We start from the raw sequence: 21,201 nt of genomic DNA, 5'->3' as shown, positions 1-21,201 counted from the left end.
TTCGGAGGATGACGGGATAGCCAGGATTTCGCGTTATTGATCACGTGATGACGCGCCGTGGCGGATCAAAAGCGTGTCTGTCTGCAGCACAAAGAGAGCGGCGTACGAAACCACGGCATTATCAGGCTTGGATTACTCTTTTCTTCGCCATGGCAGCTGGATAGCAAAGTACATTCCACGCCTGATAAAACAATACAGACAGCGTCGTTGAATCGACTCAATCCGACAGCAATATCTGCTGATCAATGGTCGGTTACCTATCCGCCACGACAGGCTATATTGAAGCGTCAAGCGCTCTTCCCAATCTAATTTCAGCTTCGTCATTCAGAAACCAGACCAGCAGCAATGGCCGAACTTGGAGGTAAGAATTGAGCTTTCGCCGAATTTTAGGTCCTTTCTCATGCAATCCAGACGCGGAAACGATCCGCATACTCGTCTCAACGGACAATCATGTCGGCTACAATGAGCGAGACCCAATCAGGGGCGATGATAGCTGGAAGAGCTTCCACGAGGTGATGTGCCTAGCGAAGGAACACGATGTGGATATGGTGCTTTTAGCAGGCGATCTCTTCCATGAGAACAAGCCTTCGCGAAAGTCCATGTACCAAGTAATGCGCTCGATTCGCATGAACTGTCTCGGAGACAAGCCTTGCGAGTTGGAATTGTTGAGCGATGCCAGCGAGAACTTCCAGGGCGCCTTCAACCACGTGAACTATGAAGACCTGGACATCAACGTCGGTATCCCTATCTTTTCTATCCACGGTAACCACGACGATCCCTCCGGCGAGGGCCATCTTGCCGCTCTAGACCTTTTACAGGTGTCGGGATTACTCAATTACTATGGACGTACACCAGAGTCAGATAATATCCAGATCAAGCCAGTCCTACTTCAGAAAGGACGAACGAAGCTGGCACTTTACGGAATGAGCAATGTGCGAGATGAGCGATTATTTCGCACATTCAGAGACGGAAAGGTCAAGTTTTTCCGACCTGGCATACAAAAAGAGGACTGGTACAACTTAATATGTGTCCACCAGAACCACCATGCATACACAGAAACTGGTTACTTACCGGAGAACTTCCTCCCTGAGTTTCTCGATCTGGTCATCTGGGGCCACGAGCATGAATGCCTGATCAACCCGAAGATCAACCCCGAGACGAAGTTCCGCGTTATGCAGCCTGGCTCTTCGGTCGCCACATCTTTAGTACCCGGCGAGGCCGTACCGAAGCATGTCGCTATTCTGAGTATAACGGGAAAAGAGATGAAATGTGAGCCGATCCGGCTCAAATCTGTACGCCCGTTTGTGATGCGGGAAATTGTCCTCTCCGAAGAAAAAGAAGCCAAGAAATTGGCTCGCAAGGAGAACAACCGCACCGAGGTAACCCGCTTTCTAATGACGATCGTGGAAGAGCTCATCGAAGAAGCCAGAGCAGACTGGATAGAACTACATGGCGAACGAGACGAGGACGGTGAAGAACTAGAGGTCCCGCTACCTCTTGTGCGCCTCCGCGTGGAAACCTCTACACCAGAGGGAGGCAGCTTTGACTGCGAGAATCCGCAACGATTCTCGAACCGCTTCGTGGGGAAAGTTGCCAACGTCAACGACGTGGTGCAGTTTCACCGGAAGAAGAAAACTGCCAACACTCGGAAGAGGGACAACGAGCCGGACGAGGCATCATTATCCCACCTTACAACCCTAGATACTATGAAGGTCGAACAGCTCGTTCGCGAGTTCCTCGCCGCGCAATCGCTTTCTATCCTCCCGCAAAACTCCTTCGGCGACGCTGTCTCCCAATTCATCGACAAGGACGACAAGCACGCTATGGAAATGTTCGTGAACGAGTCTCTAGAGGGCCAAATCAAGCACCTACTCGCCCTAGATCGCGACGACAGTGATGCCGAAGACGAGGGCACACAGAGCTCACTACACAAGGCGATGGAGAAATATCGCACGCAAATGGAAGATATGTTTTCCAGAGGCGTCAAGAAACGCACCCGCGGCAAGAAACGCTTCAAGCCGAAGCCCGACGGCTGGGACAGCGAGTTTGACGGTGTCTGGGAAGATCAGCCGGGTGCCCTCATCCACTCCGACAACGAAGGCGGCGACCCTGCCGAAGAAGAAGCCGGCGAGGACGGCACCGAACCCACAGCAGGCCGCTCAGCAGCAACTACACGAGGTCGCGGCCGTGGTCGGGGACGAGGAGGCAGAGCCGCAGCAACTACAACAATCCGCAAAACAGCAACGGCAAAGACATCCCCGAAATCCACGCGGAAGACTGCAACAACAACCAAGACAACGGCCGCTCGAGGCCGCGGTCGCCGCGCCGTCTCAGACGATGAAGACGAAGACGACGAAGACGACGTAGTGATGCTCGACGACGACGACGAGCCGGAACCCAGTCACTCCATCTCCGACGAGAACGAAGAAGAATCCGACTCCCAGGCTCTCTTTGTCAAACAACCTGCCCGGAAAGCTGCAGCTTCGAAGGCAACAACGACCAAAACCGCTACAACGCAACGCACGCGTCAACCGAAACGCACCGCTGCGTCGCCCGCACCGTCGAACACTGCCAGCCAAGCAGCGACGACTTCGCGGCGCGGAAGAGGAGGGAGACAGTCTCAGCTAACGCTGGACTTTGTCGGATCGCAGAGTCAGCGTGGCGCCGCTGGTGCTTCCGTTGCTAGTAGCAATACGCGCTCGATGAGACCGAATCGCACGACGAGGAGTGTTAGTGTTCTCAGTGAGGATATTGATGATAGTGATGGGTTTGAGCCAATGCCTAGTAGTAATCGGAGGAGGAGGTAGGCACTTTTTCACCTGCCTCCGGGACAGGGAAGATATGAATGCGTATAGTCGAATACCCATCATTTTAATGATAGCCAAATTGTTTTACCCGTTTTGGTTGCTTTGCCTCTGTCGGATTCATGGAATCATCATGTATGAATATGAATACAACTAACGATACCAATCCTCGAAACTACACCTGCCTACACATACAAAATCTAGGAGGATCCCTAGGTCTCTACGACAAGCTACAACCTCCCCCGATTCAAGAACCGCACCGGAATATCCACCCACCTCGCCCTCAAAAACTCCGCCACATTCTTCCCCAAAAAGTCCACGGTCGTCGTAACCGACACGCCCCTGTCCAACAAATTGCGGAACAAAAAGTGTACACCGCGCAGGTTTGGCAGCTCGAAGCGCTCAATCTCCAGGTCCGGGTTTGCATTGTACTCGTCGCCGAGCAGTTCTTGTATTTTTGCAGTCGAGAGGAGGGACCGCAGCCAGACGAATTCGTCGCCGTGTCGGACCCAGAAGCCGCAGTTTGCGTCGGGGCCTTTGTCGCCGGAGCGGGCGTGCACGAGGAGGCCTAGCGGGCCGGGGGTCGTGGGGCCGAAGGATGAGGAGGGGAAGACGGGTTTTAGGGTGTTTGGTAGGGAGGGTTGGCGGGGTGGGTAGGTCGTTGTCTTCGGTGGAGGAGCTATGTCGAGGATTGTGTCGTTTTTGAAGGGGAGATGCACGCGGTGCTTGATGTCTTCTTGCGAGAGGAGAGTAACGTAGTATTCGAAGATGGGCTTTGGGAAGCCCTGTCGGAGGTCGAGGTGGAAGGTTGCTCCCGGGTATCCCTGCATGATGTTGTCGGTGATATGGCGAAGGAAGTGGTTCGGCGCAATGTCTTCGGCTTGCCGGGCCTGGACTATCACGCGGAAGGTGACGGTGGCGCTATTTTGGTCTTTAGGGTTCTGTGGGGCGGTGCCTAGGGTTGAGAACTTGAGGGATGTGTACTTTGAGCTGTAGGGATGGAGGAGGCGACGAATCTGGGCTTCAAGCATGCGGGCTTTAGCGTCGATGTCGAGGCCCACGAGGAACCAGGTGGCTTCGGCTTGGAAGCCGCCGCGAGCTGTGATGCCGACTTTCGTTGTTAGAGGGGGCGGAGAGGAACGGACGCCGTGGAGGGCAACACGGTTGATGCCTACTTGTTCGAAGTGGATGTCCGATAGAATGGCTGTGACGTCGGAGTTGAAGTACCAGGGGCCCTGAATCTCGTACAGAAGTTGCGATGAGCATGTGTCGACGGTGACGGTGCCTCCTTTGGCATACGATTGCATTGTGATGATGACTTTTCCATCTGCTGATATCTCTGCAATGGGGTAGCCGATGTTTGTCCAGCCATCTTCGCCGAGTGTCTCGAGGTCCTTGAAGCCGGTAAAGTTTCCTCCGCAAACGTAATTGCTGCACTCGATGAGATGACCGGCGACAAATGCATTCGCTAGCTGGTCGAGATTATGCCGCTCCCACTGGTGATACCAGTACGCCGCTCCAATGACTGGAGACGCATCGGACACTCGTCCGCAGAGCACGATGTCTGCCCCTTCAGCAAGGGCAGCAGCGATTCCCAAACCTCCTAGGTAACATTGCGCAAAGATTGGCTCAAAGGACCAACTCGTCAACACTTCGTTGTTGTAGATATTCTTGAACGTCGATTTCCCAGTCGCCAGGGCTGATTGCAAGGTTGACAAGACCTCATCGCCGGATACCCACGCTACCTAAACAGCTAACGCGTGAGGCGAGCATGGAAGAAAGAGAAGTAAAGGGGCATATTGACCTTCAAATCCAGCCCCTTCGCACGAACCATCTGCGCAACCACTTTGTATAGCCCCTCTGTGTCTGTGTTTCCCGCATTGACCGCAAGCTTGATCCGGTACTTGGCCAAGTCCTCCAGCGCCGGCTGCAAGGCCAGAAGGAAAGAAGGCTCGTATCCGGGCAGAAGATCTGCGGCATCCGAGTTCAACCTTTCCCGTGCTATCTCCGAGTCCACGCGACGCCCAGCAGCGACTACCATATTAGCTTCGCTCATGAAATCGGCAATTATGACGTCCACGGGATCCTGGGGATAATTGCGAGCGAACTCAGCAATGGCATGGCGACGGTCAGATGCGGAGCCGGAGGCACCTAGGATGAGTCAATTGGAGCTTGTCTGGGTTGGTTTCTAGACGTACCGGCGATACGAATCGGCCTGGAGCCCATGGTGAGGTGCTGCGGGGTGTTACTCGAGGTGAAGCATAGAAAGTCGGGTTTGTGGGATAAGAATGTCTTTAGGTGGCTAATAAAGGGACTGTACGAGTGTTCCATGCCATGCTCGATGGGACTGCGCGCTGGTAAAAATAATTCGTCGGGTCATTAGGTGATGGAGGGATGAAGCGCCGAGGTTGTCGGTCTTGTCGGTCTGGGGTTTGCGGGGTCACTGTATACTCGGGAAGCCGGATTGGAGGACTGGAAATCGCCGTTCAGGAGCGCAACTAGTATAAGGCAGCAGCAGGGTGAATTATTCATATGATCTTTTCGTGATATTATCAACGTCCTTAATGCCTTGTTAAAAAAAAATGCTGTCGCTGCTCTAGTCGAATAGACAAGCATTTCCTGGGGGGAATCTGGGGTATCAGCTAGTCTTTCACAGATCAGATTATAGTATTGGCATGCCAAAGTTCTCAATCAGGACAATCATATCGATCGTAACACGATCAGCATAAACATCGTTACCATACTCATTATATACTAATATATCCCGCCCACTGAAGAATCGCCATTGTCACAAACAGCAGAAGCAGCGAACTCTTCACAAACTCAATCTCGCCCCGGTGATAACGAGCCCAGTTACCCAGACTGGCTAGAAGAGGGCTTTGTCCCTTATCCTGCAAAGCCGTCCGAAGACCCGGAAGTCCATCTAGACTGCGACTGTTCCATTGCGACTGGTATTCCCGGATGGTACCGGCCTCGACCTGCTTGCCTGCCCAGTTGCCCAGGGTTTCCCGGTCCTTGAAGTACGGCTTCGGCTCGTTTGTCTCGGCGTCGAATGTCAAGGAGAGCTGCGGAACGCCGTAGCCACATGAGGTTTGGACCTGGGTTTGGGTTAGTGTTACATGGCGTGAAGGTTAAATAGCATGGGGAAATGGTACCTTGAAGACATCCAAACGGATAATGGCTCGCGCACCAACGAGACCCTTTCCACCCATGCGCTCGAGATAGGCCTGGAATCCAGACTCGCTCCATTCGATAACGGATCCCGTGCAGAAGAGTCGCAGGATGCGGGGCGATGCGTCGAACGAGCAGAAGAGAATAGTGATGCGACCGTTTTCGCGTAGATGGCAAATTGTCTCGCCACCTGAGCCTGTAGAATCGACATATGCTGCCTCGTTGGGGCCTAGAATCGCGAATGAGGCATCTGGGAGACCCTTTGGCGATACATTTATGTGGCGGCCGCGGAGGGGGGCTGAGGCTGTGAAGAACAGTTTCTGGCTCAGAGCCCAGTCGCGAATCTCTGGGGATATTGATGGGTAGAATTTCCCCATATTGAAATACTTGTGTTGGGGAGTGTTGGCAAAAGATGCGAGGGGTGGTGAGAAGATGAATGAACTAAACTCGTATCACGGGCTCGAGTGCGGAGAAGGTCTCCAACTCCAGTGACTCAAAGTCTATGCACTGATGACTACGCGAAAAAGTAAGGACGCTCCCATTCTGACATTGGCTCCTTATATATATATATATATATATATTCCCGAAACCCAGGGTTTGCGGCTCGCGTCGATGAAGTAAAATATCTATCTCGGATACTTAATCTGAGTAGGGCAGCTGCCAGCAACACACGTGCGACCTGACCCGTCGTCCATGGATGGTAATAAATTACAAAAATCTACAAAAACATACAACAGTAGGGATTCGCATGTGGTCACCCACCATACTACTAACCTACCGGCGTGTGGCTTAAGTACGGCTGAGCGGACGGGAAGCCCTGTTCTCCACACCCTGTGGTCGTATGTACTAGATCGTAATGAACAGGGGTATCTATACATGTTCTTGTAGTCAAATCTACCCTTGTTAGATTCAGGCGCTTAACAGGCTATTACCACCTACCCTAGCTTTGGTAGAATAGACTATTACAGTGAGGGTGCACAAGGAGCATAGTAATTAGCGTAAAGATCAGCGAGTTAATGTATTATCTAAGAAATGCCAACATGAGTTACAAGCCTGGATAACGCTTCAATATTTGTTAGGTAGATAACTATATCAAAACTTGGAGTTCATGGTCATAATACAGCCAACTGCGTAGAGTCTAAGCGTTAACAGATTATGCGCATGGCACATCCAGACAAGCCACGAGACATCCTGCAGGCCGAGCGACACGACGCAAAGGAGAATTATCTCATTGGGTAGACTAAAGAGGAGATTTATTATGAGTGGGATTGGTAAGAGTAGAGTGTATAGGACATTAAACATGCAAAGATTAGAGTATGTAGCCGGGGGCAGTCGAGGATTGCAACATGAGAAGAGTGAGCCAAAGCTATTTTCAGGTCTGTACTTGTATATTAAAGCACGTGCGCTTCTAGGATAGAACGCATTATTTCCATATCATGCTCAAGGAGTAGTGCCTACAAATTAGGGTGATGCAAGAGCTACTTAAACCACAGGTGTTAGTGCTGATACCTACATCTTTACTAGTGGCTTTCTGGGTGGAAGGAGGAAAACGGAGAATATGTAATTAATCATAAGATCATATCATATTAATAAAAAGCCATGAAACAGCTATCCCAAGATAATAATGCTTGAGGGATCACATGCTGCTAAACCTTGATAGTTTGCTCCTCGTTCCACCGTCCGCAACCTGTGTTCTTCTAACTAGTACGGCTAACTTCGGGTTCCTTCACGTGTCTGGTAGATACCATAGTGTGAGATAGGGATCACTGATTTTCTACCAAACCTGCATCGAAGACCTTGAGGCGCCGAGCAGAAACTCGCCAGAGAGTTGATAACGCGTGCCCCTCAGATAAACTTCCCCATCAATGACTTTACTACGCTTGCTGAGAAACGTGGATTTTATATCCGCGAGAGAGCATCATGGTGTTATCATGACTCGACGTGATCGCGAAAAGGAGGGCAGCGCTTTTTTTCGTGACACAATAAATAAATATTCTACAGTGCCCAGAGGCCGACAAACTGTTCAATCTCTCCTTTTACAAGCAACGATCTGAGCACCATGCTGTTCTCCAAATTAGCCATATGGCTGGCACTTATTGGCACGACCATTGCGAGATTCTGCCAGAACCAAACCATTCAACTTCGAGTTACCGCACGCAATGGCGTATTCGATAATCTGATTACCCCGTCCACAGACCTAGAGGCAATCAACTTTGCCCTGGCGGCTTCTAAGCAACGGTCGAACGGTACCGCTCAAGCCCTAACTGGGTACCACACCATCACGGGCACATATAATCTCTCAACTCAGTATTGCACTCCAGATGATCGGGCCAACGCGCCCAATAGCACTGAACCGCCCATCCTTCAGATCCTAACGCACGGGATTGGATTCGATAAAACGTATGTCTTACGATCTTTTTCCATTCAGCCTCGAGTGAGAAACTTTTTCCTAACTGACCCTCTCTTTATAGATACTGGGACCTCGCCTACAACGACTACAACTACTCCTACGTCAAGTACTCCCTTGACCACGGCTACCACACTCTCTCCTACGACCGCCTGGGCATCGGCGCCTCGTCGCACGGCGACCCTAGGAACGAGATCCAAACATCCCTCGAAGTCGCCGCTCTGGCACAACTAACCCAGCTCGTCCGCAACGGTTCGTTTCCCGGGATGTCCACGAGGCCCCGCCACGTCGTCCATGTGGGACACTCATTTGGCTCCGTTCAAACATACGAGTTCACCGCGATGTACCCTGCCCTCTCAGATGCTATTGTGCTCACGGGGTTCTCGACAAATCTTTCGTTCTTCGATCTCTTCCTAGCGGGCGGGAACTGGCATCAGGCGTATCTTGCCACTCAAGGACAGCAGCAGCAGCAGCCTCAACCAGGCGAAGCCTCAGGTTCAGCCTATCCCCCGGGCTACCTCGCAACCGGAAACGCCGCCGCAGACCAATACCTCTTTTGCTTCGCCCCCCAATTCGACCCGGGCCTCCTCGCATACGTCGAGAGTGTCAAGCAACCAGTCTCAATCGGCGAGCTACTAACAATCGGAGCTAGCCTCCCCCGCGTAAACACCTTCCAGGGCCCCGCTCTGGTAATCTCGGGCTCAAATGATGTCCCCTTTTGCGGAGGCGACTGCTCAAATGTTCTTTCGTCGACCCGCGACGCGTTGCCGCAGGCGAGTCCGTTCATGCCGCATATTGAGCCCGTTACGGGGCATGGGATTAACGTTCATTATACTGCGGTGAATGTGTATGAGCGGATTTTGAGCTTTTTGGAGACTAGTGGGCTTGCGCCGTGAGTGGTGGGTGACTGGCTTGAGCGGCGTCGAACCATGGTGCCCTCTACCTCCCTTCAGTAACTGAAGCTCTTGCTTTTGAATTTATTTATTTATTTTTTTAATTTTTTTGGTAACTTATCAGGATCGCATTTTTAGGCTGGGCTTGCCTATCTCATGTCTAGATGAGGGATGTCTTCTTCATCACTGTGTATCCATGATCTAAAAGTTAGGAAATCGAGAATGTACTCCGTAGCATAAGCGGGATAGTCAAGGAGGGCGAAAGCATATATAACCAGCATAATTGGGCCTAATGCTAGTATCTCTGCCTTTACAGCCATTGCTGCCAGCTGAATATGCCATGTGGCATGTTAATTCCCTCCTTTCTAATATATACCAGTTTACTGGAGTCCACTGCGCGTATGGCCAGGGTAAGCCTCTAAGGGGCAGGTTGCCCTATCTTCCGGTCCACACACATTACTAGCTATGCGCTTGAAACTTAGTTCAGCACTTTTTCTAGATCTAGGCAGAGTACGGCATCCTTCTCCTTGTCGGCCGGAACCAGATACTGCTGATAGTGATGGCTATCATAGGCGCTTGATGGTTATTCCATCCTAGCCTTAACTGGATCCAGGGCTCAAAGCCAGTCAGAATGTCACGGACGCAAGAGGCCCCCAGTGCAGGTATTTCTTAATGATATACCTAGACAATGCGATGCAGCGGTTATTCCGAGTCGGCCGTCTTATAGGCATCCCATTCCGACGTCGGACTTGCTGGAATAAAACCACCATGCTTATCCTCCCCCTCGCTCTCCGACGTAGCTTCATCATCAGTGGATACTAGAGTCTTACAAGACTCCCACTCTTCAAATTGATTCCCATCTAGAAAAGGCAGAACTTGATATCTCAGCATGAAAGCTATAATCTCCTTTCCGCAATACGTATTTCCCTGCGCAGCTGCAAATACCTCGGTTGAGAAGTCGAGGTCATAACCATCATAACCATGATCAAGAAGAAGAGCTATGATGTCTAGGCCCCATAGTTGGTTCCCCGCTGCTGCTATCAGAACTTGTTCTGTGATCAACGCCTCGAGTTCAGGACCTCCGTGATCCAGCAGCTTGCTCATGGTCTCATACCCGCTTCGGATACTGCCTGCTGCAGCAATGAGGGCTGCTCCTGTAATTGCAAGGGGTCTGTCTGTTTCGGCCGGGCGGTTCCTATCACGAACGAATGCAAAGTGACTGCGACATGAAATTAGCCCTGATCATCGCATTTCCTATGCCTGTCTGACTAAAGTCTTGCATGGTTCTTCTATCTGAAACAAAAACAAAAGTCAAAACCTTCAAAAACATACAACAGTAGGGATTCGCATGTGGTCACCCACCATACTACTAACCTACCGGCGTGTGGCTTAAGTACGGCTGAGCGAACGGGAAGCCCTGTTCTCCACACCCTATGGTCGTATGTATCAGATCGACAGATTACGTGGCTGACATGGACAAAACACATATAGTCCTAATGTGAAGGTTGTGCTGGTATTTCAAACTTTATCGGCTCTTTTATCTGGCTCATCTACCATAGAAAATCTATTCATGTCTAGCATGGTTAGGTCTATGGCAACGGATCCAACTTGGTGGTCAAGTGCGCCTCAAAAGGGCTTATCTCAACACGCACTGATCCAAAAGCCATCTCACAAAATCCAATCAAGCGGCTGTCTAGACCAAATGAGCTTCGTCTTTCTCGAAACGAGCGTAAAGGTCATCCGGCAGCAACTTCTTTCCCGTGTCATTTTTCCAGACCACCAACTTGTCGCTCTGGCAATCATACCGGACAACAGCTTTTCCACCATTCTCCTTGACTACCGAGATGATGTTTTTGATCAAGGTAACCAATCTCTTGATATCTGCGCGGTGGGCTTTCTCCCACTCCTTCACTTTTTCCGTGATGTTTTCGACATTCGGACAGGTAAACAGGCCATGTTTGTGATAGGCTCGGACAAGATTCGGAGTTTGAGACACCCACATCTGCGGAATGACTTCGGCCAAGGGAATGAGTCTTTTCGCCGTACGCGTCTTGATCTCAAGGATTGAATCAAGCGCCACAACCTGGCCTTCTTCTTTGATCATCAACGCTGATTTGTCGCTGGCTGCAAAAGAGGGCTTGCTCAGAAGGGGAGACTGTGGCTCAGTCAAGCTTGATGTTTCATCATCGTCTTGAGCAGGGTCCCAAATGTATCCACCCGTCTCATAGGAAACTAGGAGCTTCATCCCCCCGAGATCGTAAGTGATAATCCTACGATGGCTGGCACCGTTATCCACTATCTCCGTTGTATACGCCTTCTCGAACTCATGACCGTAACCCATGGACTCCTTAGGACCGATGAATCTGTACACTGCCGTCTCAGAACGAGAAAAGATTGCGGTATCCTTTGTGACTTCGACTTCAATGGTGAAGGGTTCCCGTTTATTCTGCTCCAAGGAGGGGTTAACGAAGGACAAGAGCTTCCGAACATTGTTCCGATCAGTCACTAGATCAACGGTGTGGATGTTGAACGAAGGGTGCGCAATGTACAACGCTCGTAACAGCGGCTCGAGGGGGCTGTCAGGGTGGCGGGCTGCATTCTGGGCAATGTAGACCAGACCAGAGTCTTTCTTGATCTGATGATAATGTCCTAGCGGGGGGGTCCAGAGAGCAGGGCTACCAGGGACAGCAATCTTGGGCGTAGGGGTTTCGATCCAGCTATAGGAGGACAGACTCTCGACTCCACTGATTGAAACTGACGCCAAAGAGTCTCCTTTGTCGGGGCGAGAGATCTCGGCGATTTCGATTTGAGCCATGATAGTAACCGAAACCGACCTGCCTAAGTCAGATACCTCTGTTAGAGGTTAAAGCTTGCTGGGAATGGTAGGGGTGTTCTTCCTACCTCTGTGTTTGGCTGTATCTAACACAAGAGCGTTTGGGGTAGGCAGCAGAGTGAAGAAGTTTTGGATAACACAAGGCACCATCTGTCCTCTCCATGACCCTGCCTTGGGGTTTGGAGCAGAATTGAGCACATTCATTTCCTGCTGTGGGAAAATCTTGCATAAATGCTGCATGCAAACAATTTTTTGTTTGCCATCCACGTCAGCTCTTCACCCTTCGCAAGTCCAAGTCCACTTTGGCACACGAACCATGACTGGTACTCTCAATAAGAAAAATGGCAAGGAGTTCTGTGGTAAGATAATGCCATTTAAGCAAGATGGAGAAGACCAAGCTTCAGTCTTGGGAAAATAATAACCCAGTGAAGGGATTTGACGGTGCGCGACACCCAGCTGTGGACTTAAGACGCCAGAGTCATTGAGCGCGGGGTTAGGAGCTACTGGTAGAAAAATATATCTGTTATCAACATCCCATGATGCAGTAGATACTATCAGCTACGTCAGGTATCGAAAAGGTTAAATGACAGAGCAAAAATGCCAAGCACCCCTGGCTCATACACCTGGGTGACAAATAACAATTTTATAGTATTCAAAGCCAAGAGCAATTTACAGAAAGGAGGCTGACATGTAGAACCAACGTGACTGCGGATTACCTGCTCTGCTCTCTACAGCCGCTGGCATCTGAGGCATCCCGCCGATTCGGACCGATAAAAAAGAGGTTCTGATCTGGGGCAGAACCCCGGCTCAATCTTATTACTAGCGTCCGGGATACTAAACAGCAGCCTGGCGAAAGTAGCACTGCCTGGCAAGTCTCCATTCGCCACGCATTTTTCACCTGCTGTAATTTCGACTTTTTATCAATCAGATATGCGGCTGAGCTGCAGTAACAATAAGAAGCATTGATTTATAACCAAGCTAAGACATGTGGCGCTTCTTTAGCACCTGTTAGACAGAGAGGTTTATCATCAGCTCCGTAGCTCCGTAGCTCCGTCGGCGCGCAACGGTATGGTGGCCACGCCTCTTGCCCGGTTGAGCATGTTTTCCGCGGCGGGGCGAGCTTATCAGGCCGCGGCCGCCTTAATCACGACTTTCTGTCCAGATAGAAAGGGGGGGCCACGGAGTTTGGAGATATTTCCAGGGAAATTCTCCTTGGAGGGGTCAGCACGTGTTTAGTAATCCACCGAAACGAGCGGGATACAGGGACCGTGCGGGAAGTTTACCTTAGGTGGCGACTTTGGAGCTTCAACGAGACCGGCTTTCCAGCTTGAGGGTTCATGGAAAGACTACAGGGAACTCGGGCAGGTATAAGGCTGGTCAGAGGAGACTAAGAGGCCGCTCTGCCGTCTTTTAGCAATACAGTGGTGTCCGAGTTGCAAATACTGTAGCGGAGGTGCTCCGGTGCCAAGAATTGGTAATACAAGAACCGGCCGGCTTCAAACGAGTCAGTGATCAGCCCCAATAAAAGAGCTTGCAAGGATGAGAAACCCCGCACGATCGTCTTCTTCATACAGTTTCATACAACCGTGGTGGGGGGCGAAAGTTTCAATCTATGGTACACCCTCGGTTACTCTCACAAGCTCTCCCAGACTCCGCAAAACCGCTGTTTCGAGGTAACGGATCCGGGCCTTTATGATGAAATAATCTGGAATGCGAGTGGGGCAACGCGGTCATACGTGTAATTTCCAAGGGCCTGCCAGGGCCGTTGCTACGGCGGCTCGGTGCAATTCTTCCCCCTCCTTCCCCTCTTTTCTCTGCCACCAGCAGCTATTAATATGAAGAGCTTGTCCTCCCTCCTGTCCTCCCTTCTCGGTTAAACCTCTCTTCTCCTTTTTGATACCCCTCCAAGGCCACAATCTCCCCTCACCATGTCTCTTACCACTACCATCGAGACCCCTATCGTCAAATATGAGCAGCCCCTCGGCCTGTATGACGTCTTCCAGCATTCTGCTTGCTTCGTGTCCAGATTCTAACCGTCGCCGCTTCTAGGTTCATCAACAACGAGTTCGTGAAGGGTGCCGAAGGCAAGACCTTCGAGGTCATCAACCCCACAAACGAGAAGGTCATTACATCCGTCCACGAGGCCACGGAAAAGGATGTGGACGCCGCTGTTGCTGCTGCTCGCGCTGCCTTCGAGGGTGCCTGGCGCCAGGTAACTCCTTCTGAGCGCGGCCGCTACCTCAACAAGCTGGCGGACCTGATGGAGCGTGATATTGATACCCTTGCTGCTATCGAGTCTCTCGACAACGGAAAGGCCTTCACCATGGCCAAGGGTGACACAGCTAACGCCATCGGCTGCTTGCGCTACTATGCTGGCTGGGCCGACAAGATTCACGGTCAAACCATTGACACTAACCCCGAGACTCTTACCTATACCCGCCACGAGCCCATTGGTGTTTGCGGTCAAATCATTCCCTGGAACTTCCCCCTTCTCATGTGGTCCTGGAAGATTGGTCCCGCTGTTGCTGCTGGTAACACTGTTGTTCTGAAGACTGCTGAGCAGACCCCTCTCTCTGCTCTCTACGCCGCAAAGTTGATCAAGGAGGCTGGCTTCCCTGCTGGTGTCATTAACATCATCTCTGGTTTCGGCCGTGTTGCCGGTGCTGCCATCTCCAGCCACATGGATGTTGACAAGGTCGCCTTCACTGGCTCGACCCTTGTTGGACGCACCATTCTCCAGGCTGCTGCCAAGAGTAACCTCAAGAAGGTCACCCTCGAGCTTGGTGGCAAGTCTCCCAACATCGTTTTTGATGATGCCGATATTGACAACGCCATCTCATGGTCCAACTTTGGTATCTTCTTCAACCACGGCCAATGCTGCTGTGCTGGATCCCGTATCCTCGTTCAGGAGGGTATCTACGACAAGTTTGTCGAGCGCTTCAAGGAGCGTGCTGCCAAGAACAAGCTTGGAAACCCCTTCGAGCAGGACACCTTCCAGGGCCCCCAGGTTTCCCAGCTCCAATTCGACCGCATTATGGAGTACATTAACCACGGTAAGCAGAGCGGTGCTACCGTTGCTGTCGGTGGTGACCGCCATGGCAAGGAAGGTTACTTCATCCAGCCCACCGTGTTCACCGACGTCACCTCCGACATGAAGATCGCCCAGGAGGAGATCTTCGGCCCTGTCGTCACCGTCCAGAAGTTCAAGGATGAGGCCGAGGCCATTAAGATTGGAAACAGCACCGAATACGGTAGGCTTGGCCACTCAATCTTGATTGAATCATACTGACACTATTAGGTCTTGCTGCTGCTGTCCACACCAAGAACGTCAACACTGCCATCCGCGTTTCCAACGCCCTCAAGGCTGGGTAAGCACATTCCCACTTTCTTTCAAGAACCTTATCTAACCACACTGCAGTACCGTCTGGATCAACAACTACAACTTGATCTCATACCAGGCTCCCTTCGGTGGCTTCAAGCAGTCTGGTCTCGGCCGAGAGCTCGGCTCCTACGCCCTCGAGAACTACACCCAGGTCAAGACGGTTCACTACCGCCTGGGCGATGCTCTCTTTGCTTAAACAAAATACCATATGACATTATGACGAACTTGCACAAATGATAACCAAGCGTGCTGTGGTATGGCCTTCTTTTGGATTGCCATTTGATGTAAAACATATCAGAAATAATTTCAAGCACGATTTTACGAACAATATCTTATTGAAATAGCTATCACTTACTTATCTGTATTCCGGTGTCGTATTCATCACGTCCAAGAGAGAAAGTCCACGTAGCCTGTCTCCCTTTGAGAACAGGAGCGGCTCGCCGCTCGCTCGACATTGCCCCGCGCCACGAAGGGCATCTCGGCGCAGCCCAGGCTCACCCGGGGCTCGGGAACCCGGCCTAACACCCCGCGAAATTTCCCTCAACTCACCTCGGGCTAAACATACCCCGAGGCAACGAACAACGTCCGACCACTAGAGGAGGGGTATGGTCATCTTCCATGGAGTCCATCGAATCAATCCCATGGCTTTTACTTACTTACTGCTCTTACTATTAGCAGTAATAGCGTTTCTTGCATCTGTGGTTTTGCCGGCGTATCGTAAATTAATGTCGAAAAAAGTTGAATAAATGAGACACAAAAACGCTATACCCATACACTAATATAAGCGTCTATATTACTAGCGCCATCTTGTTGAAATAGTAGTTCGTTTGAGGTAGGAGATTTTAGCCGCCGAGAGGCGATCAATGGATTCGATCGACCGGCATTTTCAACCTCTCTGATCGACAGTCTATTATTCTTCGATATCTATACAGACCGGTTACTAAGAGTCTAGAATGAGTTCAATCAATGCCTTATATCGCAGAGACCCGGTGTGTTGATCTGCAGACGCTGAACATACAGGCATGGCCGTCATCGAATCCTACCTAGATCAGGCCTGAAATACAAGCGAAATTAGGCCATTCGAAACTACGTGAAGACAAATGTTAAGAGAGTCAATCATCTCAAAGCAGAGCAAGCCAGCCATGTAACAACATAGACAGAAATCTTCACTGGAGAAATACGAGACATCAAGGCATGGCGTACGTCGACTTTCTGTTCGCTCTCTTCAAGATCGAAAGATCAGTTTCAGCTGTCCTCGTCCGCCATATTCAGTTCTCTTTTTTTTTTGGGCTTGATTATCGTTTTTTCGAGCGCTTTCCGGTGCCGGTTCTATGCTGACCAGCGGCACGATGTGCTTTCCTAGGTCCTACGGGGCATGATCTCCTTGCCATCGCGGTGGTAGTCTTGTCACTGCAACGGCTATATGGTATGCTAGCCACAAGACACGAAGACCAAATGTGGTCATCGCAGAGGACTCGCTAACTTACCCGGTAGACGTAGATTGTTTCTGCTTGTCTTGGGCTAGGACTTTGCGATCAGGGCAGCTTCAGTTTCACTCAGAACTATGTCTCGACCAGCTGCAGGCGAATGCGTGTACCATAAAGGTATATACGGCAAGCATGCATGATAGCGCGAAACCCATTCAGCTAGGTAGGGTGGCTGGTAGACCCTATGGGTACCCATAGGGATGGGGAATCAGGCCTCGTCCGAGACGCACATCATCAGGTCATCAGCGCTGCGGTTGAATAGTACGGTGTGTATCGTCAGGATTAATGATTCTGATACTCTTGCCATGACCAAGCGTAACCGGAAGACGTACTATACGGATGCAGTGGTAGCCGGTTTTCCAGGCTTGGGCTAACGGTAGGAATGGGGATTCCGCCATCTTGGTGGCTCCTTCCGTGTCCGCTAGATATACGGTGGAGCAGATGTGGAAGGTGCGATCCAGCAACTGAGTGCACAGTTGCCCTGAGTGAATTGAACAAGGTACGAAAGGAGCGACCCGTGGGTCTCACCGTATACGGAAGGTACGATGGGTCGCTCTCGCCTTGACCAGAACGTCACTACACTCTGAAGAGGAAGGTGCGACTCGCACTGTAGTATAGGAGTATACCTCGCTCCTTCTGAGTCGGGGTATCCCTTGGTACTGGTGACTGGGATTCATTGGATTCCACTAGTTTGCGCTAGAGGGACACGGACGTCATGTACATACATGCGGGTATACAGAAAAGTAAGATAAAAAAGGGGCAGGGATATGAGCTGTGTGCAGAGCACTGCTAATTCAGGAATGAATCATCATCGATAAATGGAAACCTGTCCCATAAGGGTAACTCCATACCCTCCCAGTTGGGAAACGGGGGGCAATCATCTGCAGCGTCAAAGAGAAACCCTGAACCTTCAGGATCAGTATATGCAGGGTCAACAGCTAGTGGCTGGATCTGAGTCAGCTCCGCAGGATTTCCAGGCTCAAAAGGACTAGTCAGGGCTCGTTGTGGCTGCGGTGAGCTTCGTCGATTGTTCAAGCTGAATAGCTTGCTGACGTACTTTTTATCGGGAGGCGGGTTTTCTCGCAGGCGTTGACGCTGTTCGTCGACTGCGTTTCGGAGAAGGTTGAGAATTTCGTAATAGTGGGCGGCTTGGGCTGATTGTTGAGAGAGGACGCGGAGGATTTCGAGGGCGCCGTTGAATGCTTCTTCGAGGGTTGAGTCGACTTCTTTCTGGGAAAACATGGAGAAGCCGGGAACTAGGGCTGCAGCGAAAACAAGGGCTCTAGATTCGATTGTTAGCCGCAAAGAGTGAGATACCAGAAAAGCAAACCGTACTTCAATATGCACATATTTCCGAGCAACAGACGAGACTGATGGACTTCCATGCAGGTCTGAATCATGTACAATGCAGACTCCACGCAAGCGTTCGCCAGCTTCGTATGTGCAGGATCTTCCAGAACCATCTCATCCTGAATTATGCCCGGAGATTCTTGGTGTAATCGTGCCAGACGAACTCCCAAAACTGATATTAGAAATGGCCGTGTCACTATGATGACAGCAAAGTGATAAGCACATGCGACGTGGAGACTCCCAACTATATGTTCTTGTGCGGCTAGGCGTTCTTGAGGGGTGCTCGGTGATGACAGAAGCGATTCAGGAAGGTCATTGCTCCACTGTTTCAACTTTTCAAGTAACGACTCTGCAACTTCCGTTGACGCGGCCCTATCATCATATAGTCGAGAAACAATTTCGTCAAGGATCCGGGACATGTTGTAAGACGCGATAAGGCTATCGTCCATTGCTCGGCTCGACTCGGTAGCTTCGACGTCGGTTATCTCTGGGTGCAGGTTGGCCGTTGCCGGAGGTCGCCCGAGTATTGAGCTAGATAACAGGTCCAACGTACAAAGACTCATCCAGACTCGCATCCTGTGGCCGTTAGAGAGTCCGTGCCATCTTCGAGTTATCCTTACCTTTTTTGTTGCTCATCGAGCTCGAGTGCGGCAAAATCAGTGAGATGCAAGCCAAGAGCTGCGGCGGCCCTAGCCGCAACACCTAGGTACATGAACGCGGCGTTCCGGCGACAAGCACCCATCATGTAGAAGGCCATGAGAATAAACAAACGAATCAAATCGAAGCTCGGGTTCTCCAGCATGCCGGCGAATGCGCATTGCTGGGCACGAGTAAAGAAATAGCGTTCCACTCGGGTGATAGCAGGGTCGTTCTTGGAAGACTGAGCACCGATAGCAATCATAATATCTCGTAAGGCTACCATCGTTTTGTTCAACGTGTCGTTCGTAGGAGGAGATGTCCCCAGCATCTGACGGGTTTCTGTGTCAGAGAGGACATTGATAAAGCCGCTGGTCTGTGAAAATTGAACAATTAGTTGCATATCATTAGAGAGGGGATATAGTGGTATACCGCAATGCAATAGGTCCGGAGATAAGCCTGTTCCTGAGCGATATCGAGATCGCTCTGGAACGACTGGGGCACCTCATCTGGAGTGTCCGTCTCAAGCATATCCTCTCTTCTGACATTGTGGGAAAATTGCGAAGGTCCAATATGTTGTGTAACGGTGTCCCGGAGCAGCTGTAGAAAGGACAATGAGGCAGCTCTACCTATATAGACTGGAATGGCATTTAGCGATCACTTTCAGAAACCCCTTATCACGCAGAAGGAGTGTGATACCTCGCTCCCCCTGTCGATTCCGAAGCATACGAGAGTGGGTCTTGTGTGGTGCTCCCGAGGTACCTGGTGCTGGAAGAAGCTGCGGAAGCTTATCAGGAGCTAAACTGAGTGAGCTCCGTGCCTGGCGTCCAGCATCTTGGGCAGCCGGGCTGTTCAAGGCCTTGTACAGATTGTTCGTCTGTCGCGGAGTAGAGGTGGGGTTCGACCGACGAAAGGGCACGCAGGTATCGGCACGTCCATTCCTGATGCATTTGGTGCATGGGAATGTGCCGCTGCAGCGCTTTTTGGATGCCCGGCACGCAAGGCAGGCTTCCGGTGCCCGCAGACGATTGGCAGGAAGGACTTTCGGTCGTGGCATGGGAGACGGCAGGGCGAGACCTGACGCCCGGTCAGGTCATGATGAGCGAGATTGACTAAAGTAGATACAGTCGTCTCGAATGAGGGACCGGTCGGTGTTGCCGCAGATAGGTCGGGAAAGATGTTGGTGAACCCCACGTGTGGTGGTCTTGATAGGAAATGCGGAGTTGTTTGTTGGAGGGTTCCAAGTTGGAGCAAGTTCAACCACACCTACCTAGATAACGCCGCCCCCGCACTGATAAGGACGGCCGCTGGAACCTGAGAAATATCCCGCAAGCTGCCTATAGGCCACTCCAAGGAGAGAACAAGCACATACGACCACAGGGTGTGGAGAACAGGGCTTCCCGTCCGCTCAGCCGTACTTAAGCCACACGCCGGTAGGTTAGTAGTATGGTGGGTGACCACATGCGAATCCCTACTGTTGTATGTTTTCACATTTTTTTGGCGCAAGATTTCTTTGACTGTATTGAGAATCATAGTATACTCTCCATGATGTAGTTGCAAATGCAAGAATATATCCTGAATGTGAGATCTAGTTAAGGCCACCTAAGTTGAGTGTTATGTTGGTATATGTTATACTACCACCTAACTCCTGTTATGGATGGAGTAAAGGCCCTCTCCAGCTTCAACAACCTCCATAAGAACCTCACGCTCGCACGAACATCCTCAATATAACCAACAACCATCCTTACTGTCATCATATCGTTACGGGGATAGTTTAATTCAAAGTTATCTGACTCTGTCCCTTGAACTTCTCCGTAACCTGCCTATGTACGGTCGACACACGCCAAAGGCATATCAGTGGTAGGTAGGTATACTTCATGCAGTGATATATATATCTGATCCATAGACCATGAAGGTAGTTCCTGGCACGTCCGTCCTGGAACATTAGGTTTACAGCTATTTATCGCTTCGCTCATACTACTGTGCACCCATTTACACATAGTTATGGAGGCTCAAGTTCAAAGCATAGGCGAAAAAGCGTCCTAACGTCTGTCCTGCCCAGTTGTTGCTTGATGTAGGTCAACAAACCGGCCGATTTCATGTTGAATCCACATCAGCTCGCTACTCTACATAACGTCGTACCCAGTGGCCACAGCTCCCTAGTCAGGAAACCTCGCAGCTCCGACGTACTCCCAAGCTCGGGATGATGCTGGTCTGCAACTGCCGGTGGTATCTACG

The 21,201-nt window shown here is 50.9% G+C and overlaps 6 protein-coding genes across 6 annotated transcripts; 3 read left to right on the top strand and 3 right to left on the bottom strand.

The window, feature by feature from the left end:
- Window positions 1-21: 21 nt before the first annotated feature.
- On the top strand, window positions 22-2,967 carry BJX68DRAFT_37942 (MRX complex nuclease subunit). The gene is made up of 2 exons (XM_071049062.1): window positions 22-361; window positions 412-2,967. The coding sequence occupies exons 1-2, from the start codon at window positions 346-348 to the stop codon at window positions 2,805-2,807; spliced, it is 2,412 nt and encodes an 803-aa protein (XP_070901168.1). The 5' UTR covers window positions 22-345; the 3' UTR covers window positions 2,808-2,967.
- Window position 2,968: 1 nt separating this feature from the next.
- Window positions 2,969-6,352, bottom strand: BJX68DRAFT_274574 (uncharacterized protein; the record flags this gene model as incomplete). The annotated part of the gene is made up of 4 exons (XM_071047685.1): window positions 2,969-4,549; window positions 4,609-4,955; window positions 5,560-5,902; window positions 5,960-6,352. 4 exons carry the CDS (start codon window positions 6,350-6,352, stop codon window positions 3,035-3,037), a joined length of 2,598 nt encoding a protein of 865 aa, XP_070901167.1. The 3' UTR covers window positions 2,969-3,034.
- Window positions 6,353-8,034: 1,682 nt separating this feature from the next.
- BJX68DRAFT_264751 (alpha/beta fold hydrolase) lies at window positions 8,035-9,278 on the top strand (the record flags this gene model as incomplete). Its single annotated transcript, XM_071045044.1, has 2 exons — window positions 8,035-8,375; window positions 8,447-9,278. The coding sequence occupies 2 exons, from the start codon at window positions 8,035-8,037 to the stop codon at window positions 9,276-9,278; spliced, it is 1,173 nt and encodes a 390-aa protein (XP_070901166.1).
- A 1,690-nt stretch (window positions 9,279-10,968) lies between these two features.
- On the bottom strand, window positions 10,969-12,090 carry BJX68DRAFT_274573 (uncharacterized protein; the record flags this gene model as incomplete). Its single annotated transcript, XM_071047684.1, has 1 exon — window positions 10,969-12,090. The coding sequence occupies one exon, from the start codon at window positions 12,088-12,090 to the stop codon at window positions 10,969-10,971; it is 1,122 nt and encodes a 373-aa protein (XP_070901165.1).
- A 1,613-nt stretch (window positions 12,091-13,703) lies between these two features.
- On the top strand, window positions 13,704-15,841 carry BJX68DRAFT_232639 (aldehyde dehydrogenase). The gene is made up of 4 exons (XM_071039519.1): window positions 13,704-14,095; window positions 14,158-15,359; window positions 15,407-15,476; window positions 15,527-15,841. The coding sequence occupies exons 1-4, from the start codon at window positions 14,037-14,039 to the stop codon at window positions 15,684-15,686; spliced, it is 1,491 nt and encodes a 496-aa protein (XP_070901164.1). The 5' UTR covers window positions 13,704-14,036; the 3' UTR covers window positions 15,687-15,841.
- Window positions 15,842-17,639: 1,798 nt separating this feature from the next.
- BJX68DRAFT_232638 (Zn(II)2Cys6 transcription factor) lies at window positions 17,640-20,301 on the bottom strand. Its single transcript, XM_071039518.1, has 5 exons — window positions 19,663-20,301; window positions 19,396-19,601; window positions 18,948-19,339; window positions 18,313-18,903; window positions 17,640-18,259 (listed from the first exon to the last, which is right to left on the bottom strand). The coding sequence occupies exons 1-5, from the start codon at window positions 20,018-20,020 to the stop codon at window positions 17,767-17,769; spliced, it is 2,040 nt and encodes a 679-aa protein (XP_070901163.1). The 5' UTR covers window positions 20,021-20,301; the 3' UTR covers window positions 17,640-17,766.
- Between the last annotated feature and the right edge of the window lie 900 nt (window positions 20,302-21,201).

The sequence above is a fragment of the Aspergillus pseudodeflectus genome, assembly GCF_044049435.1.
Source record: "Aspergillus pseudodeflectus strain CBS 756.74 chromosome Unknown BJX68scaffold_12, whole genome shotgun sequence".
NCBI classification, from domain to species: domain Eukaryota; kingdom Fungi; phylum Ascomycota; class Eurotiomycetes; order Eurotiales; family Aspergillaceae; genus Aspergillus; species Aspergillus pseudodeflectus.
This window is presented reverse-complemented; position numbering and strand designations above follow the sequence as displayed.